General features: G+C 49.5%; 1 protein-coding gene across 1 annotated transcript in view; it reads right to left on the bottom strand.

Annotated features, from left to right (window-relative positions):
- The window catches only part of CEP72 (centrosomal protein 72), a 32,271-nt gene extending 12,276 nt beyond the window's left edge, over window positions 1–19,995 (bottom strand). Inside the window, 6 exon segments of the mRNA XM_027125369.1 lie at window positions 4,310–4,486; window positions 10,682–10,730; window positions 11,825–11,933; window positions 14,568–14,760; window positions 15,295–15,422; window positions 19,917–19,995. Of these exon segments, the coding sequence (XP_026981170.1) occupies window positions 4,310–4,486; window positions 10,682–10,730; window positions 11,825–11,933; window positions 14,568–14,760; window positions 15,295–15,422; window positions 19,917–19,995 (735 nt within the window).
- Window positions 19,996–20,479: the final 484 nt, after the last annotated feature.

Below are 20,479 nucleotides of genomic sequence, written 5' to 3'. Positions count from 1 at the left end.
CAACTCAAGCAAGTCCTCGTTTTCCTTCCTTCACTCAATCCAGTGAGAGACTAAAGAGGCGAACAGACAGCGGCCAGACGAGCTGTGAAAGCAGAGCTTGGCCCCGCGGCCTGCGGCTGGAAGCCACCCACCACGTACAACGGGCCCAGCGTCCCTGATTCTATGTCTCCAGCTCAGGACCAACCACAGGGGGCCAGGCGCTCCCCTCACCAACCTCGTGGGACGCCCCCTTCCAGCCCCAGCCCCCGGCCTCCCCGGGCTGCAGCCCCTGTCAGGGCACCTGCGCCCCTTCTCCGCTGGGACGCTCTCCCCCCGCGCCCGCCTGGGAGTGACGTGGCAGGGCCAGCCCCCTGCCCCGTGAGCCCGGAGGGCAAGCCACCCACTGTCTGCTGGGTGGTCTTCACTCGTGCCCCAAACTTTGAGAATGTCTCCATCTCCAGTTGGGCCAGTGACAAGGGCGACGAAGCACCGTCCACAACCGCTCTGGGTGACTCTGGGCGACTCTGGGCGAGAACCTGCACTCCCAAACGAGGACGTGTCTTCGGAGAGCCAAAAGACGCACGCCCAGGACCCCCGCTCCCGAGGGCGCCGTGGGTGGCTCCAGCCAGGGACGAGGAGGCCGCGTAAGCCAGCGCCCCCGGGAGGATACTTCCACCTCAAGGCCCTTTGCACCACGGGGAGAGGCGAGCAGCCTGGGAGCGCGCTTCTAAGAGAATGGGGCGGTGACAGCGCCGCGGAGCAGTTCACCTAAGAGCTGCGCTCACCTCGGGGTCGTGTTAGCGCTGAGGAAGGAAGACACGGCCTGACAGAGGACGGCGGCCCCATGGCCTCCACACCTGGCTCAGCTCACGCACGCTGTGCGGCCTCTGCTGCTCGGGCCCCCAGGCCGCCGAGCGGGAACAGGGCCCCAGCTCCGGCCCTCCTCCAAGCAGCTCAGACACTCCTGGTCTGCAGGGGCCCGGAGCATCCCGCCACGCACCCTTCGCTTCCTGTGCTTTTCCGAGCAGGCAAAAGGGATTTAACCCCTTTTGCGTCAATAAACTTGTCTTCTGAGAAGGAGGGGCTGAGCCAGGGTGGGGTCCGTGGGGTCTGCAACAGAGAAGGGGGCAGAGCCCTCACCACCAGGTGCCCTGGGCTCAGGGGCCGGCACTGCAAGTTAAACAGCTGTGTGCACATGCATGCGTGTGTGTGCGTGTGAGCGTGTGTGCAGGCATGTGTGTGCCTGTGTACGGATGCACGCGCACACGCAAATACGGAAAATCCACCAAAGAGTAACAGAACTGAAGTAGTAACTTTAACAAATGAATCGACTGATTACTGTATGTCCTCTCACCAGAACTATACATAACAAAGATGGGTCAAGTGGCTAACAACTTAAGATCTGGAAGTTACAGTGGATTTAACAACTTGTTCCTACCGGAGACACTGTCGACGCGTCGGATCTAAGACCCTCCCTCCCCAGTCGCTGAGCCACTTCCCGGGCACCTCGGGGCCCAGCACCCCACAGCCCAGGGCCCTCCTCCCAGGGCAGGCTCTCCTCTTGAGGCCCCTCAGCCTGACCGCCCTGGACCCTCCTGCACGTGGACTCTGCAGGCACCCAGGCTCAAATCTGCCCCACAAGGCTGCCCTCTGGCCAGGCCTCCCCTCAGGGCTCCGTGAACAGGGCCATACCCAGGGCGTCCCCAGCAAGTGCTCGTGACCTGAGCGGACGGACAGCACTGTCATCTGGCGGCCCAAGCCAGAGACCACCCGGACAGCCCTCCCCCGCAGTTCCCTGTCCATCAGCATACGTCACCAAGTCCACCCAACCAGCACCAGCTGGCCACCTCTGCCCCTTGCTGGGACTGGTCTGCCGTATCCACTCAGACGGACCCACTGCCCGCCCCCCACAACTCAAATGCCCACCGGCCACTCCATGCCATCCCCTGCCCCCAGCCCGGGGACCTGGCCTCCCCCCCACCATGCGGCACTGCGCTCCCTCACCTTGACCTGCAACCTGTGCTCTTCTGTCCCCCACCTCCAGCCCAGGGCCTCCACACGAGCCCACACCCACACAGCACAGCTGAGCCTGGCCACCAGGGGCCAGCAGAGCAAGCCACACTGGGACTGGGGGCCGGCCCACAGAAGCACAGTCTGAATGCTTCAAAACCCTCCAGGACGTAGACAATGGGAGGACGCAGAAACACTTCCAGCTCACAGGCGTCTGAGACACGACGCTAAGATACGCCACGTGCGCCGGACAGGATCCGGGACCCGAACACGCATCCACGCATCCCCACGCACACATACATGTGTAGATGCGTGTGTAGGGACACACGCAGGAGGTCTCAGGACGTGGAGTAAATGCAGCTGGTGCCTCGATGCCACGGCCTGCTCTGCAGTGGCCACGGGGCACTGGGCAGCCACCATCACGACCCACCAAAGTCCCCACGAGCTCACCTGCACGAGCCTCAGGCAGGGGCTAGGTTCGCTCACACTGGGACGTTTCTGACGCCTTTTCCATATTCGTGCAAACAACACTCAATTAACTTATTTAATTTCCCTTGTCTTTCATTTTTTAAACTGTAACAGTAGCCACTGTCATAACTGGGCCCATGTATGTATCTGGAAGAAACTGTGTGTGAGTGAGAGTGTGTACTCACAGACCAGGAACCTAAACCACAGGTGTTCTACAAGTGTCAACTTCCATTCATAGAGAAGATTCTTTCCTAAGACACCTTAGGGAGTCGCGCGCACACACAATGAAGAGGAACGAGGGCAAGCAGTGGGGCCGGGGCCGCCTGGACGAGGGGCAAAGCGCCGCGGGGGTGGGGGGGGCTCGCCACGCACCAGCCCTGCATCCTCGGCTCCGCCCAGCCCCGCTGGAGCTGCCCCTCCGCTTCTCGGGGCCCTTCCTCAGGGAGTCCCCACGCTGCTGCTGTGCTGACTCAGGACTCAATAGGTGCCGCGACTCTGCTGCATTAAAAAACATTTTAAAAGCTCTATTTCAGGCTCCCAACAGTGTACCGTATCTGTCAAGTATACTCCTTCCGTGGGGTGAACGGGAAAAGAAGGCCGAGTGGATAACACACACCAGCCCACCCTGCTGGGAACCTGCAGCGGTCACCGCCCACAGCGCCCCAGGGGAGGGTGACCCAGCCGCACTCAGGAGAAACTGTTCGGCCGAGGAATCAAGACAGACACGACGGTCAACAGAACCCAGAGACTCCGGCCCACTGAATTAACAAGGGCGCCAAGGTTATTAAATGAAGAGAAAGACAGTCTTCTCAACAAATGGCACTGGCACAACTGGACATACGTGGGGGGACAGGCGGGCAGCCTGACCCACTATCTCACGCCACACCCCGAAATTCACTCAAAAGAGCGGCCCTCAGACCTAAGCACTGACCCCCAGCACGTGGACCAGTCCGTGGGAGGAACCCTCCACAAGCAGGGGCAGCACACCGAAATGCACGATCACGAAGGGAAACACGAAGAACGGAATTTCACTGAAATAACACTGCTCTAGGGAGCACTGCTTAGAAAACAGGCAAGCCACAGGGTGGGCAGAAACTTGCAGTACTATACCTGAGAAAGGGCTTGTGTTCAAACACCATGAAGAAGTCTTATGCCTCAACACCAAGAAAAGAAAAGGGGAGGGGAACAGACAGGAAGAGAAACGCCACGGAAGACGTGAGCCCATGGAGAGGCTGTGGTGACTTGTTTTCAGGAGATGCTAATTAAAACCAACAAGAGATACCACCATACACCCAGGACGGGAGCCAGCGTTAGAGAGACTGACAGTCCCAGGAGCTGGTGGGGACGCCAAGGCAGAGGTGGTCCTGCAGCAGGGAAGCCCCAGCCCGCCGCGTCTTCATGGAAAGCTCTTAGGAACCCACAACTCAGAAGCAGCAGCAACGGAGCTGAAGCTCACACACACGTCCCGGCGGAAGAGCCCCAGCAAAGGGCATGAAGTTCACGTGCACATTCTCACCAACGTGCAGCTGGAGCCGGGAGTCCCCTCGTGGCCGGCAGGGACTCACTCCCTCCAGCACAGGACGCTTCCTCCCTGTCTGCTTAGACATCTCACTTCTTCCCTATCCCTGTAACTGATCTGAGGAGGGACCTGTATAAACAGCCCTGCAACATGACTACATCCACCTCAAATACACTGACTTCTCCTTTTGTAATTCCATGATCCAAATTACTGATATTTACAAGTGCACAAGATTTCATGAAGATTCTGCATTTAAAGGTAAGTTCTCTAAGAAGGCATCAACCTCCCAGAAAGGCTGCAAGCGCTGGCCCTCTCCCTGGAGCAGCAGCCTACCTTGGAGCGCTGGAAGCTGGCCTCTTGCTCCTGCTGGCTGGAACTCGTGCTCCCAGGAGGGCTGCTCAAGCCCCACCCACACTCGGCAATGAGGTTCAGGGCCGCCTCATCATCCGCGTCCATGACAAGCACTTCTTGGCCGAGGGGGCAGCTCACTTGGCTCCGGAGTGATGCAGTCTGCAAAGAAAAGCAAACCCAGTGCTGTGCTGCAGCCCACAGAGCACTCCAGCCGTACAGACCCCGGGAGGGAGACGCCTATACCGCGAGCACGGCCACAAGGTCTCCGAGGAGGAGGAGCTGGTGTCTCTACCACAGTGAAGCTGGAGCGGCTCAGCCAGGACAGCTGGTCGCCACACCAGGATTCATTCAAGGACAGAAGTCCCAAGAAGCTCCCCTGTGCTAGGATCTCCTAGCACGTCCACAGTGCCATACGTGCGATCAAGAAAGTTCAAGGAGGACTCCCCTGGGGATCAGTGGTGAAGACTCCCTGCTCCCAATGCAGGGGCGAGGGTTCGATCCCTGGTCAGGGAACTAGATTCCCCCATGCCATGTAGCGCGGCCAAAAAACAAAAAACAAACCAACAAAAAAGCAAGTTCAAGGATGTGGTGTTCCGACTTTCTATTTTCACATTAAGTGAAAACATTTCCCTACCAACTGAAATGTGAGGTTTTAGAATAGGACGTCCCTCCATACAGAGGTACACACCTCATTTCCAACAAAGGCAGCTTAAGAAATCACTCTTCAAAATAGAACTCAATCACATACTATGAATATTGATTTTATGATACCTTATCATACTTTGAGAGATCAATGAATGATATTCCTTATTTTCTCATACTGAAAGTGTTCCAGATCCCTGCAGAAAGAAGGGGACTTGGTTCTCCTTCGGGGTCTGACCACAGAAACCTGACAGTGGACACATGCAGCCTCTCTGGGTATCCATTGTCACCTCTGGATAATAGGACATTGCACCAGATCACCTAAACTCTGTGGTAGCTTAGTCTTCGGATAATCAAGGACAGGTAAACTGCAAAGCACTGCTGAAAGAAATTAAAGATGAGATAAATAAATGGAAACACACCCCACGTTCACTGATCGGAAGACTTAACACTGTTAAAATGTCAATACTACCCAAAGCAATCTACAGAATCAGTGCAATCCTATCAAAATCCCAATGACGTCTTTTGCAGAAACAGAAAAACCCATCCTAAAATGCGTCTGGAATCTCAAGGGACTCCAAATAGCCAAAACAACATTGAAAAAGAGAAGCATCAGAGCTAGACTCAGATATGGCAGAAATGCCGGATGAAATCAGACTCCGATTTAAAACAACTATGAGTAACAATGCTAAAAGATCGAATGGAAAAAAGAGACAACATGAAAGAACGGATGGGAATGTAAACAGAGAGATGGAAATTCTAAGAAAGAAGCAAACAGAAGCGTTAGAGTCAAAAACACTGTAACAGAAAAGAACACCTCTGATGAGCTCTAGACTGGGCATGGCTGAGGAAAGGATCTCAATAGAAACCTCCAGAACTGAAAAGCGAAGATTAAAGAAGACTGAAAAAAAACCAGAACAGAATACCCAAGAATCGTGGGACAACTACAAAAGGTGTAACACACACATCTGAGAATACCAGAAGGAGGAGAGGGGAACCAAAAAAATATTTGAAGATGACTTAAAATTTCCTTAAATTAATGTCAGACACCAAATCACAGAACCAGGAAGTTCAGAGAACAGTGGCAGAGTAAATGCCAAAAAAATTACAGCGAGGAATATATTCTACTGGAGAAAACCTAAGACAAAGAAAAAAATCTTGAAATAGGCCAGAGGGAAAAACCATGCAAGCAAAAATAGTGAAAGACTCAGTATGGAGACAAAAAAACTACCAACCTAGACTTCTGTATCCTGCAAAATTATCCTTCAAAAGTGAAGGAGAGGGCTTCCCTGGTGGCGCAGTGCTTGAGAGTCCGCCTGCCAATGCAGGGGACGCGGGTTCGTGCCCCGGTCCAGGAAGATCCCACATGCCGCGGAGCAGCTGGGACCGTGAGCCATGGCCACTGAGCCTGCACGTCCGGAGCCTGTGCTCCGCAACGGGAGAGGCCACAACAGTGAGAGGCCTGCGTACCGCAAAAAAAAAAAAAAAAAAAAAGTGAAGGAGAAATAAAGACTTTCTCAGATAAATAAAAACTGAGGGAATTTGTGGCCAGCAGACCTGCCTGGTAAGAAACATTAAAAGAAGTTCTTTAGAGAGAAAGAGAATGACACAGGTCAGAAACTCAAATCAGAGAAGGAATAAGTGAAGGCAGAATAAAAACTTCTATTTTTCTTACAATCTAACAGGCAACAGTTTGTTTGAGATAATAGCAACAATGTACTCAATACGTTATGCTCAGGTATTACACGCAGGGTTATAGTTTGGGTATAAATGAAATGAATGACAGCAATGATACAAGGGACAGGAGGGAGGAATTAGGAATATTTTGTTATTATAAGGTACTTGCACGACCTGTGAAGTGGTATAGTGTCTGAAAGTGGTCTTGGAGTACTTGTCAATGTACATAGGCAGACCCTGGAGATATTGAGGGTTCAGCTCTAGACCACCACAATAAAGCAAATATTGCAATAAAACAAGTCACACCATTTTCTTGGTTTCCCAGTGCATCTAAAAGTTATGTTTCCACTGTACTGTAGTCTATTAAGTGAGCAATAGCATTATGTTAACCAACGATGTACATACCTTAATTTAAAAATGTTTTATTGCTAAAAAATGTTCACCATCATCTGAGCCTGCAGCAAGTCATACCAGCAACATCAGAGATCACTGATCACAGATCACCACAATATAAAAAGATGAAAAAGCGTGAAATATTGCAGGAATTACCAAAATGCGACACAGAGACATGAAGTGAGCGAATACCACTGGAAGAACAGCACCAAGAGATTTGCCTGACGCGGGGCTGCCACAACCCGCAGCCTGTAAAAACACGATATCCGCAAAGCACAATAAAGCAAAGCACAAAAAGCGAGGTCTGCCTGTCCTGCGCACTGCAGAGCAGCCACTAAAAGTGAAAGCATAACTGACATGCCAAGGAAAGAAATGGAATCATAAAGTGATCATTGAAAATCACAAAAGGAAGGAAGCGATCAGAAGAAGGGCAACAAGTAGAAACAGCAAACATGCAGCTATTAATCCAACTGTATCAATAACCACTTTAAACATCAATGGTCTAAATGTACCAAGTGAAAGGCAGAGATTGTCAGCGTGGATCAAAATAAAAGGCCCAACTACATGTTACCTAAAGAAACCCACTTTAAATATAAAGACACATAGATTAAAAGTAAATGGATAGAGAAAAACAGACCATGCTGACACCAATCAAAAGAAAGCAGAAGTAGCTACACTACTTTCAGACAGAGCTGACTTCGGAGCAGGGAGAGTGATCTGGGATAAAGAGGGGCATGACGTGAGGACAACTGGCCGGTTCTCCAAGAAGACATAACAGCCCCTGACGTGTCTGCGCCTAATAAGACAGCATCAGACTATGTGGTGCAAAAACTGATAGAACTCAAGGAGAAATGGATGGATCCACTTCCACACCTCTCCTTCAGAAAGGGGTAGGTCCAGCAGTCAGAAACTCACTAAGGACACAGCTGAACTCAGCAGCACGCATCACCTGGATGCAGTGACATCTACCTCATCCAAACAACAGGATACACATTCCCCCCAAGCTCACATGGAACATTCACCAAGACAGAGTCGTTCTGGGCCCTAAAACACACTTTTACATACTTAAAAGAAAACAAATCCTATGATATTTGTTCTCAGGACACAGTGGAATTAAACTAGTAATAAAATAAATAACAGAAAGATAACTGGGAAATCTCAAAAAACTTGGAGATTAAACAACGTATTTCCAAATAACACAAGTCAAAGAAATCTCAGAAGTACTTTGAACTAAAATATTTCAAAATAAAAATATTTTGAACTAAATTAAAAAGAAAATACATCTTATCAAAATTTGTGGGATGCAGTGAAAGCAACGCATAGAAGGAAATTTGTAACACTGTATATATTAGAACGAAGTAAGCTCCAAAATCAATAATCTAAGCTTCTAGCTTAGGAAACTAAGAAAATAACAAATTAAATCCAAAGCAGGAGGAAGAAAAGAAATAATAAAAATTAGGGCAAAAATCAATGAAACTGAAAACGGGGAAAAAATAAAAAATAAAAATCAACCAATCCAAAAGCTAGTTCTTTAAAAAGATCAACAAAATGGAAAAACCTCTATGCCACCAGGTTACCTAAGGAAAAAATGACGCAAATTACTAATATCAGAATTAAAAGAAGGAGCACAGCAGGAACTGTTCCATGGACAACAAGAAGATAACAGAGGAACACTATGACACTCTATGCCCACAAATGTGATAACCTAGATGAAATGGAATGGTTCCTGGAAAGACACAATCTACCAAAACCGACACCAGGAAAAATGGATAATCTGAACAGACTGGTATTTATTACAGACTTGAATCAATAATTGATAGCCTCCTAAAACACCAGGTCCAGATGGGTTCATTGGTGAATTTAAGGAAGAAATTATACCAATTCTCTACAATCTTTTCCATAAGACAGAAGCAGAAACAGAGGGAATACACCCTAACTCATTCTATGAGGACAGCATTATCTTAATACCAGAACCAGCAAAGACAATACAAGGAAACTATAGACCAGTTATCTCCCATGAACACGAATGCAAAAATCCCCAACAAAGTATCAGCAAATTGAGTCCACACCACAGCCAAGTGGGATTTACTCCAGGTATGCATAGCTGGTTCAATACTTGAAAAAAATCAATGTAATCCATCACATCAACGGGCTCAAGAAGAAAAGTATTATGACCATATCAATAGATGCAGAAAAAGCATTTGACAAAATCCAATACCCATTCATGATAAAAGTGGTCAGTAAACTAGGAATCAAAGGGAACCTCCTCGACCTGATAAAGAACACCTATGAAAGCCCACAGCTAACAGCACACCTGGTGGTGAGAAACCAGCTGCTATCCTGCTGAGATCAGGAACAAGGCAAGGATGTCCCCTCTACCCACGGCTTTTTAACATTGTACCGGAAGTCCAAGCTAACACAATAAGACAAGAAAAGGAAATAAAAGGTATACAGATTGGGAAGGAAGATATAAAACTATCTTTGTTCACAGATGACATACCAACCATCTATGTAGAAAATCTCAAAGAATCAACCAAAAAACAAACAAAAACTCCAGGAACTAATAAGTGACTATAGCAAGATTGTAAAATTCAAGATGTACGGGTCACATTGTGTCCCCTAAAAAAGAGATGCCAAAGTCCCAACACCTCATACTTCAGAATGCGACCTTATTTGGAAATAGGGTCTTTACAGAGGTAATCGAGTTAAAATGAGGAAATTATGGGGAGCCCTAACCAATACGACTGGTGTCCTCATAAAAAGGGGAAATTTGGACACAGGACAGGCAAGCACAATGTGGAGTTCTGTGAAAAGCCACAGAGAGAAGACAGCCATAGGAAGAAAAGGATTGGAGGGAGGCATCTACAAGCCAAGGAACACTGACGATTGCCAGCAAAGTACCCGGAGCTGGAGTCATAGAATGGATTCTCTCCCAGAGCCTCCAGAAGGAAGCAACCCTGCCAACACCTTGATTTCAGACTTGTAGCCTAAGAACTGTAAGACTGTAAGTTTCTGTTATTTTAAGCCACCCTGTTCGTGGTACTTTGTCACCATCAGTTGTACACAAGTCAAATACCTGCAATGAACAACTGGAATTTGAAATTAAAAAACCTAAACTAGCCTCAAAAGAACAACATGCTAAGGTATAAATCTAACAAAATATGTACAACATCTATATCAGGAAAATCACCAACCTCTGATAAATGAAATCAAAGAAGAACTGAATAAATGGAGAGATATTCCACGTTCATGGATAAGACTCAATAGTGTCAAGATGTCAGTTTCTTCCCAACTCAATCTGTAATTCAATGCAATCCCAATCAAAATCCCAGCAAGGTAGTTTGTGGATATTGACAAACTAATTCTAAAATTTATACGGAAAGGAAAAAGACCCAGAACTGGCAACTCAATATTAAAGGAGGCCAAAGTCAGAGGACTGACACCACGTGACTCACAAAACTCAGGCAAATGTGGACGGGGCTAGCAAGCTCTGTGGGGTCTCTTTCATAAGAGAACACCAATTCCATTCATGAGGGCTCCACCTTCAGGACCTAATCACCTCTCGTGGGCCCTATCTCCTAAACCCATCATGCTGGGGGTTAGGATTTCAGCACACGAATCTGGGGTACACAATACACAGACCATTCCGCAGGGCACCACGTGCAGCTGTCTACCCAGCAATGAGTCTGATCTGAAATAGGGAAGTGAGGGGAGGGGAGCTCCAAGGGAGGCATCTGAGGGAAGAGGAGATTCTAGACTTGAAACTGGTCTTAGAACAGAAGTTGGCCAAGTATGGCCCACAGGTCAAATCTGACCCACTGCCTGTGTCTGTAAATAAAGTTTTATTGGAACACAATCATTAGTTTATGTATCACCTATAGCTGCTTTCATACTACAAAGGCAGGGTTTAGAAACTGAAGCACAGATCATATGGTCCACAGAGCTGAAAATATGCTCCCCAGCCCTTTACAAATAAAGTCGGCCGACCTCTACATTAGAGAAATTTACAGATGAGCTAAGGCATACAATGCAAGAGAAAGAAAACTGTTAAAAGCCTCAAACAAATCAAAATGGTGTACAAGAAGGAATATATAATCCTCGTACATCACAAGCAAGGTAAACACCACTGACTGACTTCTACCCTTTAGAATCAACCACACACATGAAGACTGTATGCTTTCAGAGCACATTTGAACACTACCCACCCTGACAATCTAAAGTTAGACATAAAGATGCAGACGGCAGGAGCTGGGAGGTGGTGAGAAGCCGGGCACAGGCTCCCACAGCCCAGCCAAAGCAGAGCGGGAGCCCTGGTCACAGAGCACTGAAAGAGAACGCGGGAAGGAGCAGAGCCAAGCACTAACATCACCAGGGTGGGGAGAGGAGGCTCCGGCAGCTGTCAGATCTGCTCAAAGTGCTCACATCCAGAAATAGCCAAGAACTGCGTTGTTCAGAGATCAGAAAGTAACTGAAACAGAACCTGGAAGCAGAAACAATTACAGAAGGGAAAGAGGCTGCCTCTGAGGAGCGGGCCAGGAGTAGAGAGAAAGGACTGCTGCCTCTCACCGCAGGTCTTTTGTGCCACGTATTTTACATCCATCACTTTAATAACCATTTTAAATATTTTTAAAAATACCATATAGAAAATGTGGACGACAGGAAGAGAGGCTGTCCCACAGTCTCCTTGATCCCCAGCTGGTATCCAGCGTTTTTCCCCACGCTCCCCTGGATGTCTGTCCTCTAGGTGGCAATCAGCACTTTAGTTAATACCACTCCTGTTCATACCTTTCGACTCTGAAAACGGCTGGGAAGCTCTGCTTTGAGTCCAGCGATTCCTCCGAAGCCAAATGCAGCCGGGATGCTCTCCACTCACTCTCCCTCACAGGGCGGTCATCTAGGGAGGAGATGCCGCAGAGGAACTAGCAGGCCACGAGGCAGGTGGCAGGGCCCAAAACCAAACCCCGCGGTGTGCCTGCCGGCCTCCCCTCAGGACTAAAGGTGCCCCCTCGCCCAGCCAGCCACACATGGCGTGCGTGTGACCAGGACTGCCATCCCTTGTTCTGGGGACCTTCCCTCCCCTTAGGGCTGACCCCACCACGGCATCCCCCAGATCACTGGGCAGACCCAGGAAAGCAAGGCTGGGCTCCGGGGGCTACATCTGGTTTCCCAGCAATGCTGAGCACTGATTCCCAGAGGGCCGGCAGCTCGCACCAGGCTTGCACCTCAGATGCCCCGGAGGCAGGAAAGGAAACACACACGCAAGTTCTCACGCAGTCTCGTCCTTCTCATCTCCTCTTAACGCACATCCTGGGTGCTGGGCGAGGTTCCCAACCACACTGACACCCCTAGCAAATGTCCACGGGCGAGGAGCCTCAACACACTGGAGAGAAGACGCCCTGGCCATGTGTTGGCGCCCAGGGTTTACATCCTCAGATCCTTGGGACCAGAACAGGAGACAGAGCCAAGTTTAAACTGTCCCCGCGTGTGCCCTGGGCCCAAGAAGACCCCACTCGTCCACAACTGCACCTCCTCAGAAGCACCCGAGGGGGGCTCCCCTCCCGAACGCCGGAGCTCGGCCCTCGGGATGGCTGCCACAGAGCTCCTAGAGAGCACTGAGCCCACAGCACCCCGGGAGGTGCACCAGCTCAGTGAGCAACGAGGGAACAAGGAGGTGCCCAGTACCCACTTCCACAGGTGTGGCCACCGCACAGCAGCCCCTCTGTCCTCTCAGGGACGCCATCCACCACACACCAGCCTGGGGCCTCCCGTCTCAGGGCCTGGACGCTGCCGTCGTGCCGACAACATGTGACTCTACTTGCCCAGCCTGAACTTCGCTTCCGCGTCAGTTCCACGTCCCTTACTCTGAGCATCCTTCTCTGGACGGTTCCACTCTAAATTCAAACTCAATATGACTAAAATCAGATGCAAACCCACCTTGCCCCCCAGACCGCATGCTCTCCTCACTGCGGCACTCTCCCAGACCCCGGCCCAGGGCGCCCCAGATCACTCTGGCGGCACCCTGCTGGGAGAGAGGGCCTCCGAGCGTCCCCCACTCCCGCACTGACTGGCCCCAGTTATGCTCCCGCCTCACGTCTGGAAGCACCTTTCACGTGTGGGAAGGCTCTCACAAGCCCTTCTCTGTACGAGCAGTCTAAGACTGAATTTACAACTTTCATCACGAACGGAAACAAATGATTTAAGACTGAAGACTGCAAAAACTTTCCATAAGGATTGTCACGCTTCTGAAAAAGAGTCAAATTCAATTGTTCACAGGACACATAATAGTCAAATAAAAGTTAGAACACAAGCACTTAATCCTCCCAAATATCTAAAAATTAACATTAAATGCTGAAATTCTAAGTAGGTTTGAAATTAAACAGCATGCCTCTGAGGGTCAGTGCCCCTAGGCCCAGGCAGGCACAGCCTAAGGGTGCGGCCAGGCTCCCCAGAGCTCGCGGCCCGCCAGGACCGGGGTCCAGGAGGTAAGCCAACGCACGCGCGCAGCTGGGGTGTTCATGAGACAAGCTGTGTGCGGCTGAAAGGTGCCGCCGGTGGGGTGTCTACAGGCCCTGGTAGACCCTGAAAGGACAGGAGCCATGGCCTGCCCACCATGGAGCCCAGCATTTACCTGACAGATGCTGCCATGATGTGGGTCTCATTTTGGTTTGGGTAGCTCAGTGCCTGGGAGGTGGAGACGCCCTGAAAGCCCCCCAGCCTCCCCAGGCAGTCAAGGGCCCTCAGGACGGAGAACACGCCATGATCACTGGGGGCACAGAAGGACCACCCTCCTCCAATCAGACACCGCTGCACCACTAATCAGCACTTCACACAGGAGGACCCAGGTCTGAGACTCTAAGCCCCTCCTTCCCCAGGGTTTCCACGCCAGCATGCCCTCGGGCTCACGCTCCAGCTCTCTCCCCGGGAAGCGCGACATGGGGGCGGCATTAGCAGTGCCCTGGCCACACTGCTCACAGCAAAGTGGCTCCTGAGAGCAGGGACAGTGGGTGGGAAGACGCTGTGGCTTCCCCAAGCACAACCCTCCTGACTGGGCACGGCTGGTGGGCACCCTGGTCGCTCGGCCTGCGAGCCTGAGAGATCCGGTTCTTTTAAGGCTACGGGCCACTGAGCCAAGGTGGTGACTGCACCTGCCAACAGGACCTCACACTCTCGTGCCTGTCACCTGGGGAGGGTGTGGCACGATGAACTTCTCGCCCGTGTCCTCCCAGGTGGACGTAAAACCAGGTTGAACCCAGGTGTCCAGCTCAGCCTGAGACGATGCCCAGGAGACCATGCCAGGAAACAGGGCACCAGGAACAGCCAGAAAGCAGAGCCAGCCCATGCCTGTGCCCGTGGCCCAGCAGCCATCTGTGGCCGCAAGGAAGGGGCTCCCTGCCACCCTCCAGGCAGCTCTCCTGTGAGAGGAGGAAATCAGCTTCCCTTTCCCGAAGGGTCAACAGCGCCATCACCCCAAGAACACGAGACACCCATCGGGCAGCACCAAGCGAGGCCCGGAGTGCGGCCGGCCCACCCAGCGGCCGCAGCCGCGGGAGCATGCGCACCACGAAGAGGCGGTAGTCAGCCTTGCTCTCCACCACAGGGTGCAGCCGGAAGTCCACTTCCGCGAGCTCCGTTAAGCAGTGGAGCCGGAAGACCTCCGCCAGCGAGGAGATGCGGATGTGGTAGACGCTGAGACGCTCCAGCGCCGCCAGGTACTCCATGCCCTGCCAGGACAAACACGGCAAGACAGCCATTAACACGAACCAGCCCCCAACCTCACAGACGCGCTCGAAACGCACACGCAGCATCACCGGGAGAGCAAGGGGGGAAGGTATTGCTCAGCTGGGAGTCCTGCGCCCCCACGGTGAGACGGCCGCGCGTGCCGACCGCGGGGAGAGGACAGCCGACGCCTGCTGTGTGGATGACGAGAACGCCAGCTGATAAAGGACGAAGGGTGACTGGCGTGCACACATTCCTCTTTCGGGCCTTATCTTATTTCCCTTACAGATACAACCATCTTCATCAGAGAGCTATGACTTCTCGTTAAAGTAGTTCGAAGACATAACGTGATGCATAAGAAATCCAGCTCACAGCAAACACAAGAAAATCAGCGCAAGACTTACAATCACCGTGAAGTGTATGGCTTACAAGTACTAGAAGCAGAGTCATAAAACAGACTGCCTTATTTACCATAAATGTACTACCCACTGCTATTGACAGCAATACATTTTATTTCTAGAAACAAACCTAAAACTTACCTCTAGACTAACCAAGGAGTTTCGTGAGAGATCTAGAGAATTTAGACCTGTTAAATTCATCAAAGAATTTCCTAGGTGAGTAATCTTTTCTTGGTAAGTTCCAGGAATAGATAATGACCGAAGTTCAGCTAAGAATAGAAAATTAAGAGATTTTAAGTTTATTATTTTATTGAAAATAAATTACTGCAATAATTTATTCTCCCTCCAAAACCCTCTCACCAGGAAACCCTCCTAAGGGGGTTCCCACTTACACCCCTGACTGCTCAGCCCCATTGCCTGTGGGCCTCTGTGCAGGGATCGCAATCTGAAACCCACTCGGTAGCTGACCTGACCACCCGTGCTGTTACAGGTGAGGGCCAGCTGCACACGAGGTGCACCGAACACCTCTACGTGGCACACCCGGTAAGCAGCTGTTAGACAAACATCACTACAAAAGTAAGCTTCTGTGATGAAAAAGACACTGTGTCTGGATACACCAGTATCTTCCCAGGAACTTTTGTTTTAAAACACATCTTGATTACATATGAAACTGGTTTTTGGGCTTCCAGTTCCAGACAAGACAGAGGAGACATATTTCACCCTATTCCTCCCCATTTATTAGACCTAAAAACCCTGGACAAGAACACGGGAAGCAACTCTGAAGCGTGGCGACTCTGAAGCGTGGGGACTGTCTAGGGACCTGAAGAAAATGGTCGAGCACTGAGGGTTGGTTTTGTTCTGTCTCCTGTACATCCCGATCTGAGTGCAAGAGAAGCTGGCCACCCAGAAACACCCAAGGACACCTACCAAAAGATACGGGTAAGCCTGCTGTCCGTGGTCAAAGGACCAGGAGGGGTGGCCTTGCAGGACAGACTCCTGACAACCTCAGCCCCACTCCAGCCCAACGCCAAGAAAAAAAAAATGTACCTCGTATACCTGGCCTCGCACGGTGGCCAGCACCAGGGCAGTGTGAGTGGACATGACTACTGCCCTGGACTGGCTGTAAGGAGGCATCTGCAGATGCTACGTGTGTGACAGGGGCCTGGCCACCACCTCAGCAACAAGGCAGCACCCAGGCAGTGCCAGTACTGAGTAACAAGATTTAAATAGGAAGCAGAGTCCCAATCAAAATGACCAATCAAAAATGATCAAGAACTAGGATAATCTCAATCTGAATGAGAGAAAACAATCAATAGATACCAATAATGAGATGACAGAAATTAGAATTATCTAACAAGGATTTTAAAGCAACTGATATACAGATACTTCAATGAGCAATTATGAACATGAATGAAGAAAACAGCGGTTCTTGGCAAAGAAACAGAAGATGTAAAGAAGAAACAAACAAATTTCAGAAATGAAAAATATAATAACTGAAAGAAACAAACAAAAAACCATGGGAGCAGCTCAATAACAGAATGGAGATGACAGAGGAAAAAATTCAAAGAGAGAAAATGCAAAGATAAACTGAACAAAATTGTCCTATCTGACCACCAGAAAGAAAACAGACTTTAAAAAAATGAACAGAGCCTCAGGGGCCTGTGGAAGAAGAAAAAGCAATCTAACATTCATGTCATTGGGGTCCCAGTGGAGATCCAATCAGAGTTTAAAGAAGAAAAGAAAAACAGTATGGCTAAAAATAAAAAATTTTAAGTTAAAGAAATAATGGCTGAAAACTTCCCAAATTTGGCAAAACACATAAACCTACACATTCAAGAAGTTGAGAAAACCCCAAACAGAATAAAGGCAAAAACTGACACATCAGAATCAAACTTCTGAACACTAAAGACAATGAAAGAATCTTGAGAGCAACAGAGAGAGAGGCATTACCCAGAAGGAGAAACAACTCCCATGGCAGGGCGTTACTCCTCAGAAACCATGGTGCTGAAACAAAGGAAGTGCTCTCACATTTTTCCATTGCTGAAAGAAAAGAACTTTAAACTCAGAAATCTATATCCACCAAAAACAGCCTTCAGGACTAAAGGTGAAATATAGATATTCTCAAATGAAGAAACACTAAGAGAATCTGTCACCAGCACACCTCCCTAAGATAACTGCTAAAGGAAGATCTTCAAACATTAAGGAAAGATAAAAGAAGGAAACCTGGGACATCAGGAATGAAGAAGGAATAATGAAACAGGTAAACATGTGGGTCAGTGTTTCCTCCTAAGCTATTTAAACTGTTGGCTGACTATAAAAAGAAAACGTCATATCATTACTGTGGTTCTCAGGTATGCAGGGGAAATGTCTAGACAACTAAATTATAAAGTGGGAAGATAATGAAACCTAAACGGTGGTAAAATTTCTATATTGACCTGACGTGATAAACCGTTCACACAAGTAGACTGTGCTAAATCACATACTGTGTACTGTAATTTGTAGAGCAACCACTAAAAAAGCTATACAAAGAGATATGCTCAGAAATACAATAGGTAAATCAAAATGGAATACTAAAAATACTCAAGTAAACCACAGGAAGGCAGGAAATTGGAAACAAAAGAAGAAAAACAAAGGGAACAAACAGAAAAAAAAATAAATGTCTCACTTAAGCTCTGCTGTATTAACACATTAAATGTAAATGGTCTAAATACACTATAAAAGATAGGGATTGGCACTGTAGATTAAAAATGATATACAGTATACACTGTCTACAAGAAACTCATTTCAAATATTATGATATAGGTAGGTTTAAAGGTGAAATAGCACATAGATGGGTAAAGACATACCCTGCAAACACCAAACCAAAGAAAGCTGGAGTGGCTACACTAATATCAGATAAAGTGGATATCTCACTGTAGAAAATTATCAGGGATAAGGAGGAATAATACTACATATGCTACAAGGGTCACCCCAACAAGAAGACATAAAAATTGTAAATATGTATGCACCAAATAGCACAGCTTTGGTGCATACATATTTAGGATCTTTAAGTGAAAAGAGAAACAGATACATCCACAATTAGAGTCAGGGGTCTCAATACCCCTCTTCTGGTAATTAAGAGAATCACTAGACAGAAAATCAGCAAGGATACAAAAGAACTGAACAACGTCACAAGTCAACAAGATCAAATTGACATTTATATAACACTCCAGTCAATGACACAGTACACATTCTTTCCAAGTGCACTTGGAACATTATAGACCAGATCTTGGGCCATAAAACAAACTTCAAATTTAAAACAATTAAGATCATACAGAGTATGTTTTCTGACCATAATGGAATCACACCAGAATCAATAACAAAAAGAAAAAAATACCAAACAAACTAGGAAAACCTCCAATCACACAAAAATGAAAAGAACACACTTCTGAACAATCCATAGGTCAAAGAGGAAGTCAAGGGAAATACACAAACACAGTGAACTAAATGAAAATACAACATAACAAAACTTGTGGATTCAGCTAAAGTTGTGCTTAGAGGGAAACTTATAGCACTAAAATGTTTATATTATATTAAAAAAGGTCTCAAATCAGAAATCTAAACTTTCATCTCAAGAATCAAGAAAAAGAAGAGCAAAATAAATGCAAAGCAGCAGAAAGAAGAAAATTATACAGAATCAATGAAATTTGAAACCAGAAAACCAATGGAGAAAAAACAAAAGTTGGCTCATTGAAAAGATTAATGAAATCCATAAACCTCCAGAAAGACCAAGAAAGAGAAGACAGAGATGACCAATAACATGGACCGGAAGAAGGGTATCACTACAGACCCCAGAGACATTAACAGGCTAATAAGGAAATACCACAAACTCTACACACATAAATTTAACAACTTAGATGAAATGAACCAGTTTCGCAAAACCCCAAACAACTATAACTCACCTAAGATGAAGGTGATGATACAAACAGTTCTGTAATGACTTGAGAAACTGAATTTGTCATTTAAAAGCTTCAAATACAGAAATTTCCAGGCCCATAAGGTCACTGGAAAACTCCATCAAACAAAGAAGAAGCGGCACCAATTTCACACAATCTCTTCTGGAAAACAGAAGGGGCAATTTACCAACTATTTCATGAGTTGGGCATTACGTGGACGACAAAACTAGACAAAAACAGGAAAACAGAAAACTAGCGAGCCGTATCCCTCAGGACGTGGGCCCACAGGTGCTCAGCACAGGAGGAGCAGGGGCCGGGACACCCTGGAGTCCTACTAAGGGAGGGCACGCTCCTCCTCCAGACACGAAGGCGCTCCAAGCTTTTTCAGAAAATCAGCCTAACGCACCTTATTAACGGGGAAAGAAAGCCCAAGTGACCTTATCGGTCAAGGCGAAAAGCACTGGCGCAAGGGCTCAGCAAACCCGGCTCGGAAGAGCTCCCCGCGGCCGGTCTGCGAGGGCGAGCTTGGCCCCCACCTCTCCGGGGACTCAGCGCGGAACCCCTGCCCCTCCCCCACCCTCCCCCACTTCGGGCCCCCCAGGCCTGCCCCTCACACCCCCCGCTGCTCCGGGCTCCCCACCCGCTCCCGGCCTGCCCCGCAGCCCACCCCTCACCCTCGCCCCCCCAGGCCTGCGACCGTTCGGGAACCGCGGTCGCGTTTCGGCACCTCTGGCCCGACCGGTCCGCCGACACCTCGGCGGGAAGCTCGCGCCCCCGGCCAGCGCCGCCCACCCGTCCGCCGCCCGCCGCCCGCCACCCGCCGCGCACCCAGGCCGCGGTGAGGCGCCAGCCCGGTCTTCCCCCAGATCTTCTCTTCACACAGAACCAGCCGCCCCGCCGGCCCCATTCTTTCAAACGGCGCACACCTGTCCGCGCCTGCGTGCTGTGGCTGCCGACGGCCGAGGCGCGGGGCCAGGATCCAGGGTGGGACCGGGGGGCGGGGCCAGGGGGCGGATCGAGGCCGAGGGGGCGGGGAGGGGCGTGGCCAAGGACCTCTGCGGGGTGGGGGGTGTGAGCAAGTGGACGAAGCTGCCGGGAGGAAACGTTAGGGGAAGTCGGTGCCGCCCCAGGGCTTACCTGGGAACTCGACGCACTTGGAGACCTCGCATCACCTGGGCACCTGCCCCACCTGGGGACCCTACCCACCCCCAGATTCGCCTGCGTCCTGGGCTGCGGGCGCCCCAGGTTCTGCGCGAGGGCTCCTCACGTGGGGTCGCAGTGCTCTCCCGCCACGGTCAGGTGACTCAGCGGCAGCGGGTCCTGCTCTGCCCCCATCCTCAGTTTCTAGGTAATGAAATCTGGGGTCTGGCCTTGAGACTCATCAGCTGACC

The sequence above is a fragment of the Aethalodelphis obliquidens genome, unplaced genomic scaffold (genome assembly GCF_003676395.1).
Source record: "Aethalodelphis obliquidens isolate GAN/ISIS:26980383/991018 unplaced genomic scaffold, ASM367639v1 scaffold29, whole genome shotgun sequence".
NCBI lineage: Eukaryota > Metazoa > Chordata > Mammalia > Artiodactyla > Delphinidae > Aethalodelphis > Aethalodelphis obliquidens.
Note: the sequence above shows the minus strand (reverse complement) of the source record. Positions and strands in the feature narration are given on the sequence as shown.